Here is a 23,464-nt window from a genome sequence, read left to right as displayed (position 1 = left end):
TTAAAGTAACGCAGTGCCGTATCACAAAAAATAGCCTGGGGTTAAGGGGTTAAAACCTTCCAGGGCTGAAGTGGTTTAAAAGAGAACCTGTCTGTGCTACCCTCACCTTTCCTTTCCCCCCATGTAGGCTGTACTCTCCTGCCCATTCTACCATTTTATCTGTCAAAAGACCTTCAGTTCTTTTTAGCCAGGCTTGTAATCCAGGCACCCCTTCCAGACAGCATAGTCAGGTCCTGGACCTTGCTGCAGCCTAGTTCAGGATCTGCCCCAGAATATGATGGGACATTGGAACTGACAGTAGAACACTAATAAGGACATCACCGCCCCCCCAGTATGCATGTTTACAGCACTGCGCAAAACTGCAGAGTTCTGATTGTCTCCCAGCACTGGTCCTTCCTCTCCCATTCTGAGTATTAGGAGGCTAGGGAAGTTAAAGGGTAACTCCACTTTCACACACTAACAGGGCCAGGTTTGCAAGAAAACTGAAATACCTCCCAGGTGATATAATTTGCTGCTCAGTGATCGCAGTATTCTAGTCTGCATCTCCCCAAGGTAATACTTAAAATCTGGCCTGTTAGTGTGCCCTGAGGACCGGAGATGACAAACACTGGGCTAGATGAAGGTGGATTTCCTCCAGCCAGGAAATGAGGTGGGGTGCATTGGTTATGTTTTTTTTTTTTTTTGTATTTTTCCACCTGCTGTCCTGGAAACGCAATTCTGTTCAATTGGGACATTTTATAGAATCAAATTATTATGAGATAAAACGAATGAAATTAAAAAGAAAAATTAAAATAGCTCATCTATAGAAGAAGCCGAAAATGGTGACTTACTGTAAGTATTTTCCTGTTTGCAGTGAATAGATCAAAAAAGCCAGTCACTACTTACCAACCAGCCAGCGACCAACCGAATGAACCTGTCTAACAGTGTGCGTTAAAAACAGGGGTTTAGTTGCACACATTTGCAAATACATGCGTAAGCTGCAGGCCCCAGCAAGGCACCCTGATATCTGCAGACCCTAACTCTACCTTTAAAGAGTCTCCACAGTGAGAGCACATGTATTCTGATGGATAGATGGAGGACAGGTGACTGGAGGGAGCCCACCATGGGCATCCGCAGGTAGGGGCAAGGGGGGGGAAAATGCAGACTAGTACTCCAGCCCCAGGTCTGTACCAGCCCCATGTCCTGCAGATTATTCTTCCAGCACCAGGTCCTGCAGATTATTCCTGCAGACTATCACTCCAGCCCCAATATCCATAACAGCTCCAGCCCCAGGTCCGTACCAGCCCCAGGACCTGCAAACTATTCCTCCAGCCTCCGGTCTGTACCATGTCCTGCAGACTATTCCTCTAGCCCTAGGTCTGTACCAGCCCCATGTCCTGCACACTATTCCTCCAGCCCCAGGTCCTTACCAGCCCCCCAGATCCTGCAGATTTTTTTCCTCCAGCCCCATGTCCTGTAGACTATCACTCCAAATTCATGCCAGCTCCATGTCCTGCAGACAGGGCTGCTGTTAGAAATCGTGGGGCCCCATACACACTACCTGGCAGGGCCCCCCCAAGAAAATATTAAAGATATATTTAGCTAAAATGACAACAAAATCACTATTAGCAGACACAAATATAACATAACTCACATAATTCCTGCTAAATCTAAAAAAAAAAAAACTATGTTAATAAATAAAAATGAAGATGAGATGAAAAAAATATACAGGCTGGGCAGTTGGAGCTCCTGGATCAGAGAGACAGAGGGAGAGAAACAAAGTTACAAATAAACTCCTGAGCAGAGATAACATTAGAGCCAGTGCTGGGAGGGGGCCACACAGGAAGGGGGATTAGTGAGGGACAAATGTCTTTCTCAGCAGATAAAAGCTGATAGCAGGGAGAGGGACAGAGATCATATTCAGGTGCTGAAGGAAGATTTCTGTATTTGTTGTCCATCACTAATCCCCCTCTGTGTGTGGGCCCCCTTGTGTACTCGGGCCCCCTACAAGAGGGCTGGTGGCCCCCCCCTATCAGCGGCCCTGCCTGCAGACTATTCCTCCAGCCCCAAGTCCATACTAGCCTCAGGTCCTGTAGACTATTCATCCAGCCTCAGGTCCTGCAAACTTTTCCTCCAGCCCCAGGTCCATGCCAGCCCCATATCCTGCAGACTGTTCCTCCAGCCTCAGATCTCTATGAGTCCAGGTCTTGCAGACTATTCGTCCAGCCACATATCCATACCAGCTCAAGGTCCTACAGATGTCATCCAGTCTGCGTTCCACACCAAGGTACAGGCCTTCAGTTACAAAGCTGGAGGAAGTGTTCATGAACCATAACGTGGTCATTTTATTTATTTCTCACTGTCATTGAATAAATGTCATCATTCTAGCAATTCGGTATAATTATTGGTCATGATTTTTGTTTTTTAAAGCTGATTTATGTAAAGCGCTATGGCCCATGGTGGAAATCGACAATCGGCAACTATAAAATGGTGTGCATCGCCGACCCGGCTATCTTGGAAAAGGTGGTGCGACAGGAGGGCAAATATCCGCTGAGGAATGAGTATGACCTGTGGAGGACCCACCGAGAGCTGCGCAGCCTGGCCTATGGGCCGTTCACTGAGTGAGTTCATAGAGGATCAGAAGCAGCTTTGTCTGCATAACTGTGATGTCACTCCTGTAAAACTGACATCATACATGAAAATGTCATGTCACTCTTCTAAAGAACCGATATACTGGATGGAGGGCAGTAATCTCATTTTTTGTTTCACAGTGTTAGATTCACTGTAGATTGTGACTTTTGTGAGTTTGTTTCCTGTATATTGACACAGTTATCAGTTCATTGAAGTTATATCATCACAATTATCCATTAGTTGCCCATATATTACTACAATTGCCAGATTGTTGTCACAATTACCCATTTTACACCATAATTTAGTGCTATGGTAACATCTGTTTCCAAGTCCATGTTGTACAGTATCTCACAAAAGTGAGTACACCCCTCACATTTTTCATGTGACAACACTGAAGAAATGACACTTTGCTACAATGTAAAGTAGTGAGTGTACAGCTTGTATAACAGTGTAAATTTGCTGTCCCCTCAAAATAACACACAGCCATTAATGTCTAAACTGCTGGCAACAAAAGTCAGTACACCCCTAAGTAACAATGTCCAAATTGGGCCTAATTATCAATTTTCCCTCCCCTGTGTCATGTGACTCATTAGTGTTACAAGGTCTCAGGTGTGAATGGGGAGCAGGTGTTTAAAATTTGGTGTTATCGCTCTCACTCTCTAATACTGGTCACTGGAAGTTCAACATGGCACCTCATGGCAAAGAATTCTCTGAGGATTTGAAGAAGAGTTGTTGCTCTACATGAAGATGGCCTAGGCTATAAGAAGATTGCCAAGACCCTGAAACTGAGCTGCATGATGGTGGCCAAGACCATACAGCAGTTTATCAGGACAGATTCCACTCAGAACAGGCCTCGCCATGGTCAACCAAAGAAGTTGAGTTCACGTGCTCAGCATCATATCCAGAGGTTGTCTTAGGGAAATAGACGTATGAGTGCTGCCAGCATTGCTGCAGAGGTTGAAGGGGTGGGGGGGTCAGCCTGTCAGTGCTCAGACCATACGCCGCACACTGCATCAAATTGGTCTGCATGACTTTCATCCCAGAAGAAAGCCTCTTCTAAAGATGATGCACAAGAAAGCCCGCAAACAGTTTGCTGAAGACAAGCAGACTAAGGACATGGATTACTGGAACCATGTCCTCTGGTCTGATGAGACCAAGATAAACTTATTTGGTTCTGATGGTGTCAAGCGTGTGTGGCAGCAACCAGGTGAGGAGTACAAAGACAAGTGTGTCTTGCCTACAGTCAGGCATGGTGGTGGGAGAGTCATGGTCTGGGGCTGCATGAGTGCTGCCGGCACTGCGGAGCTACAGTTCATTGAGGGAACCATGAATGCCAACATGCACTGTGACATACTGAAGCAGAGCATGATCCCCTCGCTTCGGAGACTGGGCTACAGGGCAGTATTCCAACATGATAATGACCCCAAACACACCTCCAAGACGGCCACTGCCTTGCTAAAGAAGCTGAGGGTAAAGGTGATGGACTGGCCAAGCATGTCTCCAGACCTAAACCCTATTGAGCATCTGTGGGGCATCCTCAAACGAAAGGTAGAGGAGCGCAAGGTCTCTAACATCCACCAGCTCCGTGATGTCGTAATGGAGGAGGGGAAGAGGACTCCAGTGGCAACCTGTGAAGCTCTGGTGAACTCCATGCCCAAGAGGGTCAAGGCAGTGCTGGAAAATAATGGTGGCCACCCAAAATATTGACACTTTGGGCCCAATTTGGACATTGTCACTTAGGGGTGTATTCACTTTTGTTGCCAGCTGTTTACACATTAATGGCTGTGTGTTGAGTTATTTTGAGGGGACAGCAAATTTACACTGTTATACAAGCAGGGCCGGCCTTAGGTGATCAGGCGCCCTGTGCGAGCTAATCCCGTGGCGCCCTCCCCCCCCCCCGCGCAAATTTTCTTCCACCTTTTTTGCACTTTATTTGACTTTTCTTTTTTATGATCACTAATAACTTAGCCCCCCTTACATAAGAGCCCCCCTTACATCAGAGACCCCCCACACAAAGCCCCCCTCACATCATAGACCCCCGACACAAAGCCCCCCTTACATCAGAGACCCCCCACACAGAGCCCCCCTCACATCAGAGACCCCCCACACAGAGCCCCCCTTACATCAGAGACCCCCGACCCAAAGCCCCCCTCACATCAGAGACCCCCCACACAGAGCCCCCCTCACATCAGAGACCCCCGACACAAAGCCCCCCTCACATCAGAGACCCCCGACACAAAGCCCCCCTCACATCAGAGACCCCCCACACAGAGCCCCCCTCACATTAGAGACCCCCGACACAAAGCCCCCCTCACATCAGAGACCCCCGACACAAAGCCCCCCTTACATCAGACCCCCCCTCCCCACGGAGCCCCCCACATCAGAGAGCCCCCTGCACATCAGAGACCCCCTACACAAAGCCCCCCTAACATCAGAGACCCCCTACACACACACACAAAGCCCCCCTAACATCAGAGACCCCTACACACACACACAAAGCCCCCCTAACATCAGAGACCCCCTACACACACACACACAAAGCCCCCCTCACATCCTCATATCAGAGACCCCCCCACAAAAAGCCCCCCTTACATCAGACCCCCCCTCCCCACGGAGCCCCCCACATCAGAGAGCCCCCCTTACATCACAGACCCCCCACAAAAAGCCCCCCCACACACAGAGCCCCCCCCACACATAGCCCCCCACATCAGAGAGCCCCCCTTACATCACAGACCCCCACACATAGCCCCCCTCACACAGAGCCCCCCCCCACACACATAGAGCCCCCCCTTACATCACAGACCCCCCCTTACATTTTTTGAAGGAGAGAGATGTCACTTACTTTACTTTGTCTGCAGCTTTTTTTTTTTTCTTTAAACTTCCCGCCCACACATCCCCGGGAGTGTGGGCGGGCGGGAGGAGGAGAAGGGGCGGGGCGAGGAGGAGCTGACGATCTCTCCTCCCTCCCTGCACTGACGCCAGAGGAGAGATCGTCAGCTCCTCCTCGCCCCGCCCACACTCCCGGGGATGTGTGGGCACTGGGCAGGAAGTCAGCGTGGATTCCGTGGAAGGATCGGAGGCTGAGCTGTGTGAGAGATACACAGCTCGCATCACTGCAGCAATAGGTGATCGAGGCACGGCTGCACAGCGGGAGGTAAGCGGCGGCCGCGGCCTGTGTTAACCCTGTCCAGGCCGCAGTCGTCGCTCACCTCCCGCTGTGCAGCCGTGCCTCGATCACCTATTGTTGCAGTGAGGTGAGCTGTTTATCTCTCACACAGCTCAGCCTGATCCTCTGCAAGCTGTGATGGCCGCACGGCGCCCTTGTTGCCCATGGCGCCCTGTGCGGCCGCACAGCTTGCACACCCCAAAGGCCGGCCCTGTATACAAGCTGTACACTCACTACTTTACATTGTAGCAAAGCGTAATTTCTTCAGTGTTGTCACATGAAAAGATAATAAAATATTTACAAAAATGTGAGGGGTGTACTGACTTTTGGGAGATACTGTATATGTTGTAAATTTTGGGGCCATATTACAAAAATGTAATCCCCACCAGGCCTATAACTATCCAACCACACTCCCAAAACACTTATAGTTTGGCCACGCCCCAGTTTGCTGCTATGCATGTTGCAGTAGCTCTATCCTCCCTATAGAACTATAGAATCTCAGGCATGTGCTAATAATAGGTTTAGAACAAGCACTGAATCTTATATACACTCACCGGCCACTTTATTAGGTACACCTTGCTAGTAGCGGGTTGGACCCCCTTTTGCCTTCATTCTTGGTGGCATAGATACAGCAAGATGTTGGAAACATTCCTCAGAGATTTTGCTCCATAGTGACATGATAACATCACGCAGTTGCTGCAGATTTGTCAGCTGCACATCCATGATGCAAATCTCCCGTTCCACCACATCCCATAGGCGCTCTATTGGATGAGATGTGGTGAGTGTGGAGGGCATTGGAGTACAGTGACCTCATTGTCATGGTGAAGAAACCAGTGGTGAGATGATTGGAGCTTTGTGACATGGTGCATTATCCTGCTGGAAGGAGCCATCAGAAGATGGGGACACTGTAGTCATAAAGGGATGGACATGGTCACCAACAATACTCAGGTAGGCCGTGGTCATTAAATGATGCTCAATTGGTACTAAGGGGTCCGAAGTGAGCCAAGAAAATATCCCCCACACCATTACACCACCAGCCTGAACCGGGGATACAAGGCAGGATGGATCCATGCTTTCATGTTGTTTACACCAAATTCTGACCCCACCATCTGAATGTCTCAGCTGAAATGGAGACTCATCAGACCAGGCAAAGTTTTTCCAATCTTCTATTGTCCAATTTTGTTGATCCTGTGCCAATTGTAGGCTCAGTTTCCTGTTCTTAGCTGACAGGAGTGGCACCCGGTGTGGTCTCCTGCTGCTGTAACCCGTCTGCTTCAAGGTTGGATGTGTTGTGCCTTCAGAGATGGTATTCTGCATACCTTGGATGTAACGAGTGCCTATTTAAATTCCTGTTGCCTTTATATCATCTCAAACCAGTCTGCCCATTCTCCTCTGACATCTACAAGGCATTTTCCCCCACACAACTGCCGCTTACTGGATATTTTCTCTTTTCCCCACCATTCTCTGTAAACCCGAGAGATGGCTGTGTGTGAAAATCCCAGTAGATCCGCAGCTTTTTAAAGACTCAGACCAGCCTTTCTGCCACCAACAACCATGCCACGTTCAAAGTCACTTAAAGCAGAGTTCCGCCCCCCCCCCACCCCCTCCAAAAATTAAAAGTCAGCAGCTACACATACTGTACACATATTGTAGCTGCTGACTTTTAATATTAGAACACTTACCTGTCCTGGAGTCCAGCGATGTCGGCACCGCAGCCGATGTTTTCAGGTCAGGGAACCCGGCAGTGAAGCCTTGTGGCTTCATGGGCGGGTCCCTACTGTGCATGCACAAAGCGCTGCGCATTTGGATTGGCTCGGCGGCAGAGGGTAAGAGGAGAGGACCTCACTTCGCTGCAGCGCCTTTCCCAGAAGTGGTACCTGTCAAAAACTGGTTACTGTCCCCCCCCCCCCTCCCACCTGAAAGGTGCAAAATGTGGCACCGAGGTGGGGAGGAAGCAAATTAGCGGAAGCTCCACATTTGGGTGGAACTCCGCTTTAAATCCCCTTTCTTCACCATTCCGATGCTCAGTTTGAACATCAGCAAGTTGTCTTCACCACGCCTAGATGCTAGTTTCTGCCATGTGATTGGCTGATTAACAATTTGTGTTACCAAGCAATTGAACAGGTGTACCTAATAAAGTGGCCGGTGAGTGAAAATAAAAGGATCCACTAACTATTCTCATCGTATCTAGGCAAGGACAGAAATGGCACGCTCTGCGCACCGTCCTGAACAAGAGGATGCTGAAACCGTCCGAAGCCAAGAGCTACGCCGCGAGCATCAACGATATTGTTTCGGATTTCGTAGTCAGGCTGCAGGACTTGCGTAAAGAGAGTCCCACCGGCGACATGGTCAATGACGTGGCGAATGAGTTCTATCGATTCGCTTTCGAAGGTATGTTTTATACTGTCGGTTTTGTCCAAATGAGGCTGGAGGACGTCTAGCATCATCTATATCCGGGATTTGCTAACTGCGGCCCTCCAGATGTTGCAGAACTACAAGTCCCATGACGCATAGTAAGACTCTGACAGCCACAAGCATGACACCCAGAGGAAGAGGCATGATGGGACTTGTAGTTTTGCAACAGCTGGAGGGCCACAGTTTGCATATCCCTGATCTATATCTTTCCTCCCCAGCCTAACTGTCCCTGCCCCATCCTTTTTCATTCGTTGGATTTCAGTTTTAATTGTGGAGACTCGATGTGTTACCTAGGGCAGTATGCAGTTTCAGCCCCCCTCACCAGCTATGATCTGCTTGAATTATCCAGAGCGGGGGTCCCCAACTCCCGGGCCGCGGACCAGTGCCGGTCCCTGGCCTGTTGGTTACCCGGCCACACAGAGGGGGTGATCACCGCTCACCTCCTGCTGTGTGGCCATGCCCGTGTGTCCTCTCCCAGCCTCTCTGCCCGCCCAGCAGATGATGTCATACTACCAGCAGGGCCAGGGGCAGGAGGAGCTGCAGATTGAAATAGAGAGCTCCTCCTGCCCCCTGCCCTATTGATAGGATGACAGGGAGAAGAAACAAGGACTGATCACAGCCTTTGCCCTGCCAAAGGTAGGAGTCCTGTGCAGGGGAGGCTGAGATTAGCGATGTGACATGTTACAGAAGAAAGGGGGGCAGACTGCAGAGGCGTTGTGATTGAGGAGGCTATGATTGCTGGGGGATGGGCTTTTTTCTCAGAGAATAGGTGCAGGACCCCCCCACCCATTGTCTCTGCCCCCTACCCACCTCTGAGCACCATGCCTTGGTTCCACCCCTACCCAACTCCATGTACCGCCCCTTTTAGAAAAGACAGAAGCAAGTATCATTTTGTGGTACTAAATAATTTGTATGGAATTTGCTAATAATAGCCAGAAAAGCAGTAAAATCGATCCCCTGCAGACAGCAACAAGAGACCCCACAGGAACAATAGATCCGCATCAAGGATCCACTGCAGCAGCAATAGACCCCACCCCAGCAACAATAGACCCCACACAACAAAGGATTCCCCGCACATCAACAATGGACCACCCACGACAAAATACGACCCCCAGCAAAAAAAAATGATACACCCACACCCCCCAGCAGCAACAACAGATATCCAAGCAGTCACATCAATAGACCCTTCAGCAGCCAGCAACCATATACCTCTCCCTCAACAGTAGATCCCTACCAGCAACAATAGACCCTCACACAAAAATAGATCCCTACCAGTGGCACAGCCGACACCCCTTGCATACATTCAGTGCTGGAGGTGCCGAAAATGTGTTCTCCCACGTTCCTGCTACAGTACCCCTTTACAGAGAAGTCCCCTTCACATTACAGTGCCCCCTTTACAGAACAGTCCCCTTCACATTATAGTGCCCCCTTTACAGAGAAGCCCCCTTTACATTACAGTGCAGTCCCCTTCACATTACAGTGCCCCCTTTACAGAGCAGTCCATGTTACATTACAGCGCCCCCTTTACAGTGCAGTCCCCTTCACATTAAAGTGCCCCCTGCTGAAAAAAAGTCCTTGCTAGGGGCACTGTAATATAAAGGGGACTGCACTGTAAAGGGGCAGTGTAATCATTACAGTGCAGTTCCCTTCATATCACAGTGCCCCCTTTACAGTGCAGTCCCCTGCACATTACAGTGTCCCCTTTACAATGCAGTCCCCTTCACATTACAGTGCCCCCTTTACAGTGCAGTTCTCTTCACATTACAGTGCAGTACCCTGCAAATTACAGTGTCCCCTTTACAATGCAGTCCCCTTCACATTACATTGCCCCCTTTACAGTGCAGTCCCCTTCACATTACAGTGCCCCCTTTACAGAGCAGTCCCCTTCACATTACAGTGCCCCTGTACAGAGCAGTCCCCTTCACATTACAGTGCCCCCTTTACAGTGCAGTCGCCTTCACATTACAGAGCAGTCCCCTTCACATTACAGTGCCCCCTTTACAGAGCAGTCCCCTTCACATTACAGTGCCCCCTTTACAGTGCAGTCCCCTTCACATTACAGTGCCCCTGTACAGAGCAGTCCCCTTCACATTACAGTGCCCCCTTTACAGTGCAGTCCTCTTCACATTACAGTGCCCCTGTACAGAGCAGTCCCCTTCACATTACAGAGCCCCCTTTACAGTGCAGCCCCCTTTACATTACAGTGCCCCCTTTACAGAGCATTCCCCTTCACATTACAGTGCCCCCTTTACAGAGCAGTCCCCTTCACATTACAGTGCCCCCTTTACAATGCAGTCCCCTTCACATTACAGTGCCCCCTTTACAGTGCAGTCCTCTTCACATTACAGTGCCCCTGTACAGAGCAGTCCCCTTCACATTACAGAGCCCCCTTTACAGTGCAGCCCCCTTTACATTACAGTGCCCCCTTTACAGAGCATTCCCCTTCACATTACAGTGCCCCCTTTACAGAGCAGTCCCCTTCACATTACAGTGCCCCCTTTACAATGCAGTCCCCTTCACATTACAGTGCCCCCTTTACAGTGCAGTCCTCTTCACATTACAGTGCCCCTGTACAGAGCAGTCCCCTTCACATTACAGAGCCCCCTTTACAGTGCAGCCCCCTTTACATTACAGTGCCCCCTTTACAGAGCATTCCCCTTCACATTACAGTGCCCCCTTTACAGAGCAGTCCCCTTCACATTACAGTGCCCCCTTTACAATGCAGTCCCCTTCACATTACAGTGCCCCTGTACAGAGCAGTCCCCTTCACATTACAGCGCCCCCTTTACAGTGCAGTCCCTGTTACATTAATGTAAAGGTGCGCTGTAATGTAAAGGTGCGCTGTAATGTAAAGGGGCGCTGTAATGTAAAGGGGCGCTGTAATGTAAAGGGGGGCTGTGATGTGAAAACTGGTTGCCATGAAACCAGTCCCTGGTTTCAAAAAGTTTGGGGACCGCTGACCTAGAGAGCCATAGCCATCCAGTAATTGCATCACTGGTTCTAAAATAAAGAATGCAATGTTATCTTTTTTTTTTAAGTCTATTATCATGTTGATAAGGGGAATTCAAGAACCAAGGAAGACAAAAAATAAAAATATTCAACTTTAACTTTAAAATGTAGATCTCAGATCTTTTATGGGAACTGCATTCTGGATCCCAGTAGTATAATTGATGCAGGGCTAAGTACTTTGTTTTTTCTGATGGCCACTGCTAGCAGGCTTCAGCTTTTCATGAAGCTTGTTGAAAGCCTGCTGAAGCATGTTAGCAGCTTGCTTAATGTGGCTATCAGCACTTCTAATAGGATCTGTGTTCACTGTTCAGCATTTACAAACTGGAAATGTTCACACTGCTCTTATACACGCTGGAGCCATTAGATAAGAGTTATCTGGCATCACTGTGATATTAAAAATCACCACACACCTTACAATCTGATTATACAATCTCCTTTAGATCTACTAACAGCTATGTAGTGCAAGGACCTACATAACTGGATAGAGATCGGTTGGATAGTTGAAATTGGTACTCCTATTACAATGTTTTGCTACATCTAAAAGAGATTGTACAAGATTGTATGCTGGCCTAACATTACACGATCTCTTCTAGGAGTCTCCTATATCTTGTTTGAGACTCGGATTGGCTGTCTGAATAAACAGATCCCCCCAGAGACGCAGGGATTTATTGATTCAATCGTTGAGATGTTCAAGAATTCCGTCTACGCCACGTACCTACCTGGATGGACCAGAGGAATCCTTCCGTACTGGAAAAACTACTTAGATGGCTGGGACAGAATCTTCGCTTTTGGTGAGTGAATCCAGAGAGTCACCCTGCTCGTATATACCCCTCTCACCCCAACACCCCACATGTACAAATCCCCCTCATTCATTGCACTGTATGACTTCTTCTATTTCACAGTAACACTTCTCATGTCCTGTATGATGGATGTACTGTATTTCTTAGCATTTGTTGTTATGCCTTTATGGACAGTATTAGGTCTTATTCTGTATGTATGGACTCTGCACAGTAACACTTCTCTTGTCCTGTATGCCGTGTGTAATTCTCAGTATCTGTACTTATTCTTTATATATGGACTCTTCACAGTACCACTTTTCTTGTCCTGTATGCTGGGTGTAATTCTCAGTATCTGTTCTTATTCTCTATGTATGGACACTCCACAGTACCACTTCTCTTGTAATTCTCAGTATCTGTTCTTATTCTGTATGTATGGACTCTGCACAGTACCACTTCTCTTGTAATTCTCATCAGCTGTTCTTTTTCTCTATGTATGGACTCCTCTTGTCCTGTATGCTGGATGTAATTCTCGGTATATGTTCTTTTTCTCTATGTATGGGCTCTGCACAGTACCACTTCTCTTGTCCTGTATGCTGGGTGTAATTCTCGGTATCTGTTCTTATTCTCTATGCATAGACTCTGCACAGTACCACTTCTCTTGTCCTGTATGCTGGGTGTAATTCTCGGTATCTGTCCTTATTCTGTATGTATGGACTCTGCACAGTACCACTTCTCTTGTCCTGTATGCTGGGTGTAATTCTCAGTATCTGTTCTTATTCTGTATGTATGGACTCTGCACAGTACCACTTCTCTTGTCCTGTATGCTGGATGTAATTCTCGGTATCTGTTCTTATTCTCTATGTATGGACACTCCACAGTACCACTTCTCTTGTAATTCTCAGTATCTGTTCTTATTCTGTATGTATGGACTCTGCACAGTACCACTTCTCTTGTCCTGTATGCTGGGTGTAATTCTCAGTATCTGTTCTTATTCTCTATGTATGGGCTCTGCACAGCACCACTTCTCTTGTAATTCTCATCATCTGTTCTTATTTTCTATGTATGGGCTCCGCACAGTACCACTTCTCTTGTCCTGTATGCTGGGTGTAATTCTCAGTATCTGTTCTTATTCTGTATGTATGGACTCTGCACAGTACCACTTCTCTTGTAATTCTCATCATTTGTTCTTATTCTTTATTTATGGACTCCTCTTGTCCTTTATGCTGGATGTAATTCTCGGTATCTGTTCTTATTCTTTATGTATGGACTCTGCACAGTACCACTTCTCTTGTCCTGTATGCTGGGTGTAATTCTCGGTATCTGTTCTTATTCTCTATGTATGGACACTCCACGGCACCACTTCTCTTGTAATTCTCAGTATCTGTTTTTATTCTGTATGTATGGACTCTGCACAGTACCACTTCTCTTGTAATTCTTATCATCTGTTCTTATTCTTTATTTATGGACTCCTCTTGTCCTTTATGCTGGATGTAATTCTCAGTATCTGTTCTTATTCTGTATGTATGGACTCTGCACAGTACCACTTCTCTTGTAATTCTCAGTATCTGTTCTTATTCTGTATGTATGGACTCTGCACAGTACCACTTCTCTTGTCCTATATACTGGGTGTAATTCTCAGTATCTGTTCTTATTCTGTATGTATGGACTCTGCACAGTACCACTTCTCTTGTCCTATACGTTGGGTGTAATTCTTAGTATCTGTTCTTACTCTCTATGTATGGACTCTGCACAGTAGCACTGCAACCACATCCAGCTACACTATACTGTAACTTAACATATAGGGAGCCCATTGTTCTATCAACAAGTGAATGAATGCAATCTTTCTGTAATTCATTGTGACAATCGTTGTTAGCATTACTGAGATAACTTTATAAAATCTGTCTGTGTAGTCAGAGCTTACTTTCTGTTTTCTATCTGGACAGCAGGGCGGCGCTATCCTTACTATCTGGTTGTTTACAGGGAATAAACTGATTGATAAGAAGATGAGTGAGATCCAGGCCAGGTTGGAGAAGGGAGAGGAGGTGCAGGGGGAGTACCTGACCTACCTGCTGTCCAGCGGAAAACTGACCATGCCCGAGGTGTACGGCAGTGTGGCCGAGCTGCTGCTGGCCGGCGTGGACACTGTATGTAACCAATATTTATGTATTTTATGCTTTGTTTTTTTGAACATTTGCAATTTAGGGTTTCTTTAAAAAATAAATACAAAAATGCAATGCACAAAACAAATCGCAAAACACACACAAAAGCTATTGTCAGCATCTGCGTTGATGCGCATGCTGTGGCCTTCTCTCCAACATCAGTGCCTGACCTCACAAATACGCTTGTGGAAGAATGGTCAGACATTCCCATAGACACACTCCTAAACCTTGTGGACAGCCTTCCCAGAAGAGTCGAAGCTGTTATAGCTGCCAAGGGAGGGCCAACTCAATATTGAACCCTACGGACTAAGACTGGGATGCCTTTAAAGTTCATGTGTGTGTAAAGGAAGGCGTCCCAATACTTTTGGTAATATAGGGTATTTGTGTAAGTATCAGATGAGCTACTGAGCTCAGTAAACAATAGAGATTTTCTAATGAGCTACTGAGCTCAGTAAACAATAGAGATTTTCTAATGAGCTACTGAGCTCCGTAAACAATAGAGATTTTCTACCAAAGAAGCACAGGCGATAACTTTAAAACAGGAAGTTCCTGTATAGCTTACATATAAAGATCAGGAATTCCTTTAGCAGACAGTCACTTCCCCCAGGTATGGGAATCTTTTGGCGCCATGCCCTCATGCACTACATCAGAATGTAGACTGTTTTGTGGATGATACATACGGGTACATTTTCTATATCCAAAACAACAAATAACTCCTTTGCTTCTTGTCCCTTTGCAGACCTCCAACACATTAACCTGGTCTCTTTATTATCTGGCAAAAGATCCGCAGCTCCAGGAGACCCTGTACCAGGAGATCATTAAGGCAGTTCCTTTAGATCGAATCCCCACTGCAGAAGATATCACCCACATGCCCCTACTGAGGGCCGTAGTCAAAGAGACGCTGCGGTGAGTTCGGGGACGGGTACACTGTGAGAACCTTCATACTCTGCTTATAAAAAGTCTTACAGCTTTATCAGTTCTCCTAACTTTGCTACACATCTGCAAGGAAACCTTGTGTTGGATAATAAAACTTGTAGACTTCATTTTGCACATTCAGGTGAACAGTTGCATTGCATTTAAAGTGGTATTAAACCAAAAATGTTCAATTCTTACATGTGATGCCTGTATTAGTTTTGTTTTTAGGCTTTCAATCCTTTTTCATCTAGTGATCCAGCCAGCAGTTCTGTTTTTTCAAAAGAACAAGCTGTCCTCCAGATGTAGCAGTTACAGGATTGAGACAGACTATTTACCACTGACAGGGGTGCTTACAAATATCAGCTTTTATATATTTAATTGTAGCAGCCTCTAGTGTGCTACTAGTGGTAGCGTAGGTAAAACAGTTTGGCTCGGAGCTAAGCCTGAGCCATGGAATCTGGGTCAGGATTCAGTTCAGGGCTGGATGACTCATCCAGGCAGCTCTCTGGTGCCTCCCCCTGGTTCTAGAAGGTTGGAGAATGTTCTAGAAATAAGTGGGCGGAAGCTAAGAGGGCTGTCCTGCACATTTAGAGTCCCTTAGGCAATCCCCAGGAGTTGAGCCCCTAAATATAGATGAGCCATGTAGGGTGACCACATTTCCAAACTGCCATTCAGGGACACCTCCCTGCCCCTTACCTATTTAAGCATTTATTTCATGTATGTTAGCCCAACATTGCAGCTGCAGGTGGCCAATTAGATTAGAAGAGTGTCATTGTTCTTTCAACGTTGGGCTAACATACATGAAACAAATGCTCTTTATATTTTAGGCACTAAAGTTGTGTATAAAACCCCGTACTTTATGCTACAAAAGGAATACAAATGAACTGAGGGGTTTGGAGTAAAAACTGGACATACACTGACCCTTACACTGACCTACCTGATTCCTACACTGACCTACCTGACCACTACACTAACCTATCTAATTCCTACACTGAAATACCTGAACACTACACTAACCTACCATATTTCTACACTGACAACTACACTGAAAGGACTCTCCCTCCTCCCTGGCATTTTAAATTTTTAAGACGGCGCCCGTGCAGCATGACATTACCAGTGGGTGGCGCAGACTCAAGATTGGATTGACTCGATGATTTCCGTAACTGCGCATGCGCAGTTCTCACCCGAGCCCGAAGCAGCCATTTTTACTGGCACTTACTGGCTCCTACGGGCATTTACGGGCAGCCTAAAAGTGCCCTGATTTTACGGGCTGTCCGTAAATATACGGACGGTTGGCAACACTGGGATAGACTTGGTCCAGGGACACTGTCCTCACTCTGGGAACTGTCCCCGGAAACCGGGGACGTCTGGTCAGTCACCCTACTGTGGACTCCTGGGATGTAAGACATAATTTGCCTAGGCCAGTGATTGCGAACCTTAGCACCCCAGATGTATTGAAACTACATTTCCCATGATGCTCATGAACTCTGCAGTGTAGTTGAGCATCATGGAAAATGTAGTTCCAAAACATCTGGTATGCCAAGGTTCACCATCAGTGGCCTAGGCAATAAACCAGGAAGTTACTAGAGAAATGTAATAAAAAAAAAAAAAAGTTGAAAACAAGTAAATATGATCTACTTTCCTCTCTATTTACTAATGCTAGCAGCATGAGGATTAATAATAATCAATGTTGATTGGGAGAGTGAAGTTCCACTTTAAGTCATGTCTGTCCTACCCCACCATTCTGCTTCTGCTGGTACCACTGACACATCTCTTCCTCCTATACGCAGGTTGTATCCTGTTATTCCAACTAACGCAAGAATCATCACTGACAAAGAAGTGATCATTGATGGTTACAAATTCCCCAAGAGGGTAAGTGCTGGAACAATTCATAAACCATACAAATACCGGAAAACACTGCAGTTGCATGAACACCAGAAACATCCCCAGTGTGTGAGTTCTGTATAATCCATCACAGTCCTATGTAATCGACTTGTTGTACAGCTTTTTGTATAACAAACCAAACATTTGGTGCAAAGCACCTATCTCCTGCACTCAGAGTGGTGTGATCCTCTATCCATCTCAGCCACAGTCATGCAGCTGCTGGGAACTTTCCACTCGGCATCAATGGATAACTTCGGCTTTGCAGCTCCTTACAAAACCAGGGTAGTCTAAGACCACTAAAAAGAAAAAACAAACACAAGGGTGCACCGGCCTAGTGCATTATCCTCTAAAATGGTTTATTCAAATAAAAGGTATAAAAATACTCACAAACGAGTTCTTGGTAAAAAGCGTATCAAATAGGTACGTAGTCATCAGCATCAAGATCAAAGACTGAACCGTCCCCTGAAGCTGGAAAGGCTTACGCATTTCGAGGCTTAGCCTCTTCGTCGAAACGTGTAAGCCTTTCCAGCTTCAGGGGACGGTTCCGCCTTCGTTGCTAGGGAAAACAAGCTAGCGATCAGATGCCTTAGAGGTCAGAGGTTATTCTGAGATAACCCGTGTTTAGTGTCTGTAGATAGTACATTCACGGCCGGACAATAAAATTTCAGTTTCCAGCATGTAACCCTTACATATTTCAAGATATGAGTTTGGTTAGAAATCTGCCTAATCAGGAGGTCCCTTAGCAGTTTATGAGCCTCTGGGGGCCGCCCACGGCCCCAGTGTCTATTGGTCAAGTACTTCTGGTGACACCATCTGGGGGGGCAGAGAAAAGAGAGAGAGCTAATGGAGCTCTCAGTTCTCACCTTACCATCACAGCAAAAACATCACGCTGGAGGACCGATTATGTTCAGCTTCTGAAACTAAAATAATACCAGGACTCTTTTTGAATGCAAGTATTCCATTTCTAATTCTTATCTATTCTTCTAAATTGCTGTATTGTGTCTCTGTTTCTTTGTAACCCATTTTTCTGTAAATATTTATATTTGCACCAATCTTCACCTTTCTTATAATTAAACCTTATTTTGAAAAGTGTTAACTTTGTCTCTAAGCTCTTAAACGCAAACTGACCCAAAAGAACCTGCCTCCTGAAAGAACGCTACTGTTTAGGATAACTCATCTAAGCATTCTTGTCTGAGGTGACAGTGTGTGTTACAGATGGTTATTCTAAAGTCATAATTGGTATTTCTAAAATTACGAGCGTCCTCTGGGCTCATTATAGGTGGTGACAGAGAAAGGGTTAATTGTTTAATTAGCCCGGTGACAATTGCCCGGTGCTGGCATCTAGATTGTGGTCCCGCAAGCTGGACAATCTGTGTGCCGGGTGCAGATGAGAGTGGCATTGTTACGCAAGTGACGGCAGGGTGTAAGATTGCTTGGTGTTTGGTCACGAGTTGGATGAGAAGGCCAGGGGTCTGATACCCGCCACTGTCACAGGGGTCAGTAGCAGCCGCTCCTTTTGTATCTGTGGGTGTTTGATACTATCAGTGTGAAGATGTGTACACAGGAAAGGAGCACTAGCTGTGTCTCTTCTTCTACTTCCAGACTCTCTTTGTCTTATATCATTACGCCATCTCCAGGGATGAAGCCAACTTCCCGAATCCGGAGAAGTTTTATCCTCAGCGTTGGCTACGGAATGAAGGGATGACCCACCACCCATTCAGTTCCATTCCTTTTGGCTACGGGGTGCGAGCCTGCGCAGGCAAGAGGATCGCCGAGCTGGAGATGCATCTGGCACTTTCACGGGTAAGTGTGCAAAGAAAAAGACTCAAAAGAGGGATCTTCACAGAGAGAGAGAGAGCAGAGATAATGGGAAGCAGGAGCCTCATGTGATGTATTTTTTGACAAATGAACAGTCTATAAGAGGGATCAACCAAGAGAGTTGAGAGGAGAGCTACAAGGAGATTCCAAGTGAGTCCCTATGCAGGGTGGAAAGTAAGATACCATGTGGTCTCAGGATGCAATTGGCTAATCCCACAACAGTGTGCTGAATAGTTTAAATTCCACCTCCGGGCAAAACAAAAGTTTTCCCATGCAGTCGGGACTGTGAGTCAACTGCTCATTTTGTCTAGGGGTGAGGGGAAAGCTTATACTCACCTAATCCTTTGTTTCACCAGAAAACTGTGTTCCCCCACAGTCCAGCAGTGGACTGTTCCTGGTCTATGTAGCCTGCTCTGGGCTTGATGATGTCAGGAACAGTGCACAACTCAAAGACTGCTGGAGAGCGGGGGTGCTGAACCGGTCTTGTGATGGGAGGATCAGAGGATTGGGTAAGTATATCTCCCTTCTCCTCTCCCCTAGAAAAATAAACAGTTGAGAAAGAAAAGGAGGCGCAACACCTAGTGCATTAACCGTGGTCACTGTATAAAATGTTTTATTAAAATGTCAAATGCATACTCACAGGCCAGTGGATTCCATGAGACACTTGTGATTGTTTTGAGGCAAATGAGGACAGGGGGCTCAACTGTGCACTGGATGGCTCCGCCCACTGCCCGTAGGAGGCGGGAGGAACCGGTTTAATTTTTATACGGTGACTACGGGTAATGCACTAGGTGTTGCGCCTCCTTTTTTTTCTCTTATGTATCTCAGTTGGAGTTCCCGCCTGAGGAGAGCGGCACACCGGTCTTCCTCTTCGGAGTGATCGCTTGGCTGAATTGATTGTTAAGAGCGGCAGCAGGTGCAGGTACTTGAGTTCTTAACAACCAGTGAAGTTACCGGCCTATTCACTTACATCCCCCCAAAAAATCCCCACCAGGCCCTCACCCAAGCAGTGAGCCTGGCAGGCTGAGAAGGGGGGATGAGCGTGTGCGCCCATCTTCCTTGATCCATACCAGGCTACATACATTTAACATGGGGATACCTTGCCGTTGCAAGATTAGAGCCTCATACCCACAACCCTGGTCCTGTGGTTTTGGGGGGAAAGCTGCGGTTGAAGGGCTTATGAGAATCTGGAAACCCTCCTTAACAATAACAGGGCACCAACATACTGCCCTACCTCTAAGTGAATGAGTAAGAGGTACATAGTACCCCTCTTTAGAGGGCTAACATAAATGAATATGAGCTTGCAAAGTCTTAATGCCAAACAATGAGTCATTTTTTGTGTTATTTTAAAAAAGATCCCAAGTAGTGGTGAAAATGAAAATAAAAAAAAAAAAGCAACTGCAATACTCACCTCCTCTCTGGTGCTGTTCCTCTCAGTAATTCAATTTGGCCACTAGATGTGCTTAGTTCTCATTTCATTCAACCCGGAAGACTGAGGACATACTGTGAGTTCAGGGCACTCTGATCTCACCCCTCCCCCCACTCTCGCTGTGTGATCACCCACTGCCAGTAAAGCATCAAAGGATGACCCTGAGCATCACATGACCGGCTTGTAGACCTCCCAAAAATGTAAGTATATAAAAAAAAAATTAAATACAGCAGGATGCCTTCAGTAGAAGAGGGTAGCCGGAGTTGGGCTTAAACACAGATACATTATAAAAATGTGATCTGGACAGCATTATTTTATTGGAAGAGATTCTGAGATAAGCTGGAATCCCCCTTTAACCTCTTGGTTTCCTCTCTTACAGATAATCCGGATGTTTGAGGTTAAACCCGATCCCAAACTGGGAGAAGTCAAAACAATTGCTCGTATCGTCCTATCAGCAAACCGACCCATAAACCTGAGGTTCTTAGAGAGGAAATCTGCTTAATGTACAAACTGAAACCGAATAACCCTCAGTATGGCTCCTCCTGTAATCCCGACACTTGTTCTGACTAATCTACAAACAGCCACTAGAGGGCAGAACTCCATGCCTGAAACTGTAATATAGTCATGAAAATATGGAGTTCCCTAATGGTAAACATTACAATAACCCAAAATGTGTGCTTACTAAAAGTATAGGATATCATCCCTATAAAGAAACCAGAGGAGCCTTTAACTCTCTGTTGGTTTCTCCCAGGGATGCAAATTTAGACTTTTGTAGAAAAGTCAAGCTTCATCTTGGGGCTGCTCATCACTATAAGGCAGTGGTCCTCAACCCTGGTCCTCAGGGCCCACTAACAGGCCAGGTTTGCAAGATACCTGAAATACATCCCAGGTGATATAATTTGCTGCTCAGTGATTGCATTACTCTAGTCTGCATCTCCCCAAGGTAATACTTAAAATCTGGCCTGTTAGTGGGCCCTGAGGACCGGAGTTGAGGACCACTGCTATAAGGGACTATTGGTGTGGTAGGGGGGAGGGGAGGCCATACCAGTTAGTAGTAGGCGACAAAGTATACCCAACTGGTGGGCCACAGGAGATTCCTTGGGAATTGGGGGGGGGGGGTGGGAGAGTTTAGCTGTGGATTAGACAGCACTGCTCATTTATTCTAAGCCCCCGTTCACATCAGCACGATTTGACATGCGATTCGACAGGTCAAATCTATTGCCAGCAATAGGAGAGTCCCAATCGATGCGGTGCCGCACTGATTTCCGAAAGTAGTTTCTGCACTACTTTTGGCAACTTTGGGGGGCAATTTCAATAGACATTTGTGCATGCGGCTGCACAGATGTCTTTGAAGTCGCCCCCACAGTTGGACTGAAGTGCGGCTTTGAAGTTGGGCGAACTTGCACGATTTCAAAGCCGCGTTCAGTGTGAATGAGGGCTAAGGGAGAGCATGAGCACTTTTATTTACCCAATCCTCCACTCCCACAACAGGGCTTCTTCCCCCTCCATGCTCTTGCAGTGGACTCTCACTTGGCCTCATCAAGTCCAGTGCTGGGCTATAAACAATGCATTGGTCTTTTTGAGGTCAGGACCTTAGACCACTGGAGTGTAGGGGAGAAGACACTGGTAGACCGGTCCAACAGGGGGGAGAAGCAGAGGATCGGGTAAGTAAACCTTCTTTTCTATGCACCCTAGACCTAAACAAGCACCCTATGCACCCTAGACCTAAACAAGCACCCTATGCACCCGAGACCTAAACAAGCACCCTATGCACCCGAGACCTAAACAAGCACCCTATGCACCCTAGACCTAAACAAGAAAGTAACCCTTGCAGTGTGCCCAGTCACTGCAAGGGAGAGTTTTCAAGATCCCTGGAATTGAGCTTTAAGATGTTCTTGAAACAATGACCTATATGTGTATATGTATGTACCTTGTAATAAATAAATATTATGTGTATGAATTTTAATAAAATGTTATTAAACCCAGGAGCCTGTAGTCACTATATCTGGTCTCCCCAGGAGCCTGCAGTCACTATATCTGGTCTCCCCAGGAGCCTGCAGTCACTATATCTGGTCTCCCCAGGAGCCTGCAGTCACTATATCTGGTCTCCCCAGGAGCCTGCAGTCACTATATCTGGTCTTCCCAGGAGCCTGCAGTCACTATATCTGGTCTCCCCAGGAGCCTGCAGTCACTATATCTGGTCTTCCCAGGAGCCTGCAGTCACTATATCTGGTCTCCCCAGGAGCCTGCAGTCACTATATCTGGTCTCCCCAGGAGTCTGCAGTCTCTATATCTGGTCTCCCTGGGAGCCTGCAATCACTATATCTGGTCTCCCCAGGAGCCTGCATTCACTATATCTGGTCTCCCCAGGAGCCTGCATTCACTATATCTGGTCTCCCCAGGAGCCTGCAGTCACTATATCTGGTCTCCCCAGGAGCCTGCATTCACTATATCTGGTCTCCCCAGGAGCCTGCATTCACTATATCTGGTCTCCCCACGAGCCTGCAGTCACTATATCTGTTTTTGCTCAGTACACAGAACAGGGAAATGCAATTATTTTAGTAAATATAAACTTCTAAATACCTTTTCTCATCAGCAGTATATATAGCAGTCTTGTGACTTCTATCAGTTTTCATTCTCCTCTGACTGTCCTATGAGGCTGTGTGACCCCTGACCCTCTGTCTGGACAGTGCTGATTGGCCCTGTTCCAACCACATGCACTCTCCCAGAAAACAGAAAAAAAAATTCTCTAGCAATACACACTAAACTGAGCATGTGCAGAGTGCACCCAAGCAGTGCTGGGACAAGGTCATCCAGCGCCCAGGGGCAAGGATGCCAAAATATGCCCCCCATCCCTGCAATAAACCATTGCGCCCAGGGCAACCGACCCTCCCACCCACCCCTTGTCCCGGCCCTGCACCCAAGGCTCTGTACTATCAGCAGATGGATTGGGGACAGTGGAAGAAGGGGATGATCAGAGAAAACAGGATCAAACTGCCTTTTTACACAATGTGGAGAATTAACCCCTTAGGTTCCACAGTGAATATAACAAGCTTTCCTTACTGGATAAACAGACTGATTTTACTGTTATGGGTTTAGTAACACTTAATCCTTAACATAAAGCAACTTCTAATTTATATTTAGTGCTTCTTTATTTTATTCTTTTATATAATTCTTTAAAAAAAAAAAAAGAAAAGTTTTTATGCTTCTTCTACTTCATAGAAAGAACTGTGAACATTTTCATTTATAAACAACATTATGCCTTTCCTTACGATTTCAG

At 46.6% G+C, this 23,464-nt stretch overlaps 1 protein-coding gene across 1 annotated transcript in view; it reads left to right on the top strand.

The window, feature by feature from the left end:
- The window catches only part of CYP27A1 (cytochrome P450 family 27 subfamily A member 1), a 31,717-nt gene extending 10,724 nt beyond the window's left edge, over nt 1-20,993 (top strand). Inside the window, exons 2-9 of the mRNA XM_082260105.1 lie at nt 2,410-2,600; nt 7,968-8,167; nt 11,794-11,991; nt 13,960-14,123; nt 14,878-15,044; nt 16,844-16,925; nt 18,540-18,740; nt 20,564-20,993. Of these exons, the coding sequence (XP_082116231.1) occupies nt 2,410-2,600; nt 7,968-8,167; nt 11,794-11,991; nt 13,960-14,123; nt 14,878-15,044; nt 16,844-16,925; nt 18,540-18,740; nt 20,564-20,686 (1,326 nt within the window). The 3' untranslated portion in view covers nt 20,687-20,993. The remainder of the gene's footprint in view (nt 1-2,409; nt 2,601-7,967; nt 8,168-11,793; nt 11,992-13,959; nt 14,124-14,877; nt 15,045-16,843; nt 16,926-18,539; nt 18,741-20,563) is intronic.
- The last annotated feature ends 2,471 nt before the right edge of the window (nt 20,994-23,464 follow it).

The sequence above is a fragment of the Pelophylax lessonae genome (genome assembly GCF_965119305.1).
Source record: "Pelophylax lessonae genome assembly, chromosome: 6".
Classification (NCBI taxonomy): domain Eukaryota; kingdom Metazoa; phylum Chordata; class Amphibia; order Anura; family Ranidae; genus Pelophylax; species Pelophylax lessonae.
Note: the sequence above shows the minus strand (reverse complement) of the source record. Positions and strands in the feature narration are given on the sequence as shown.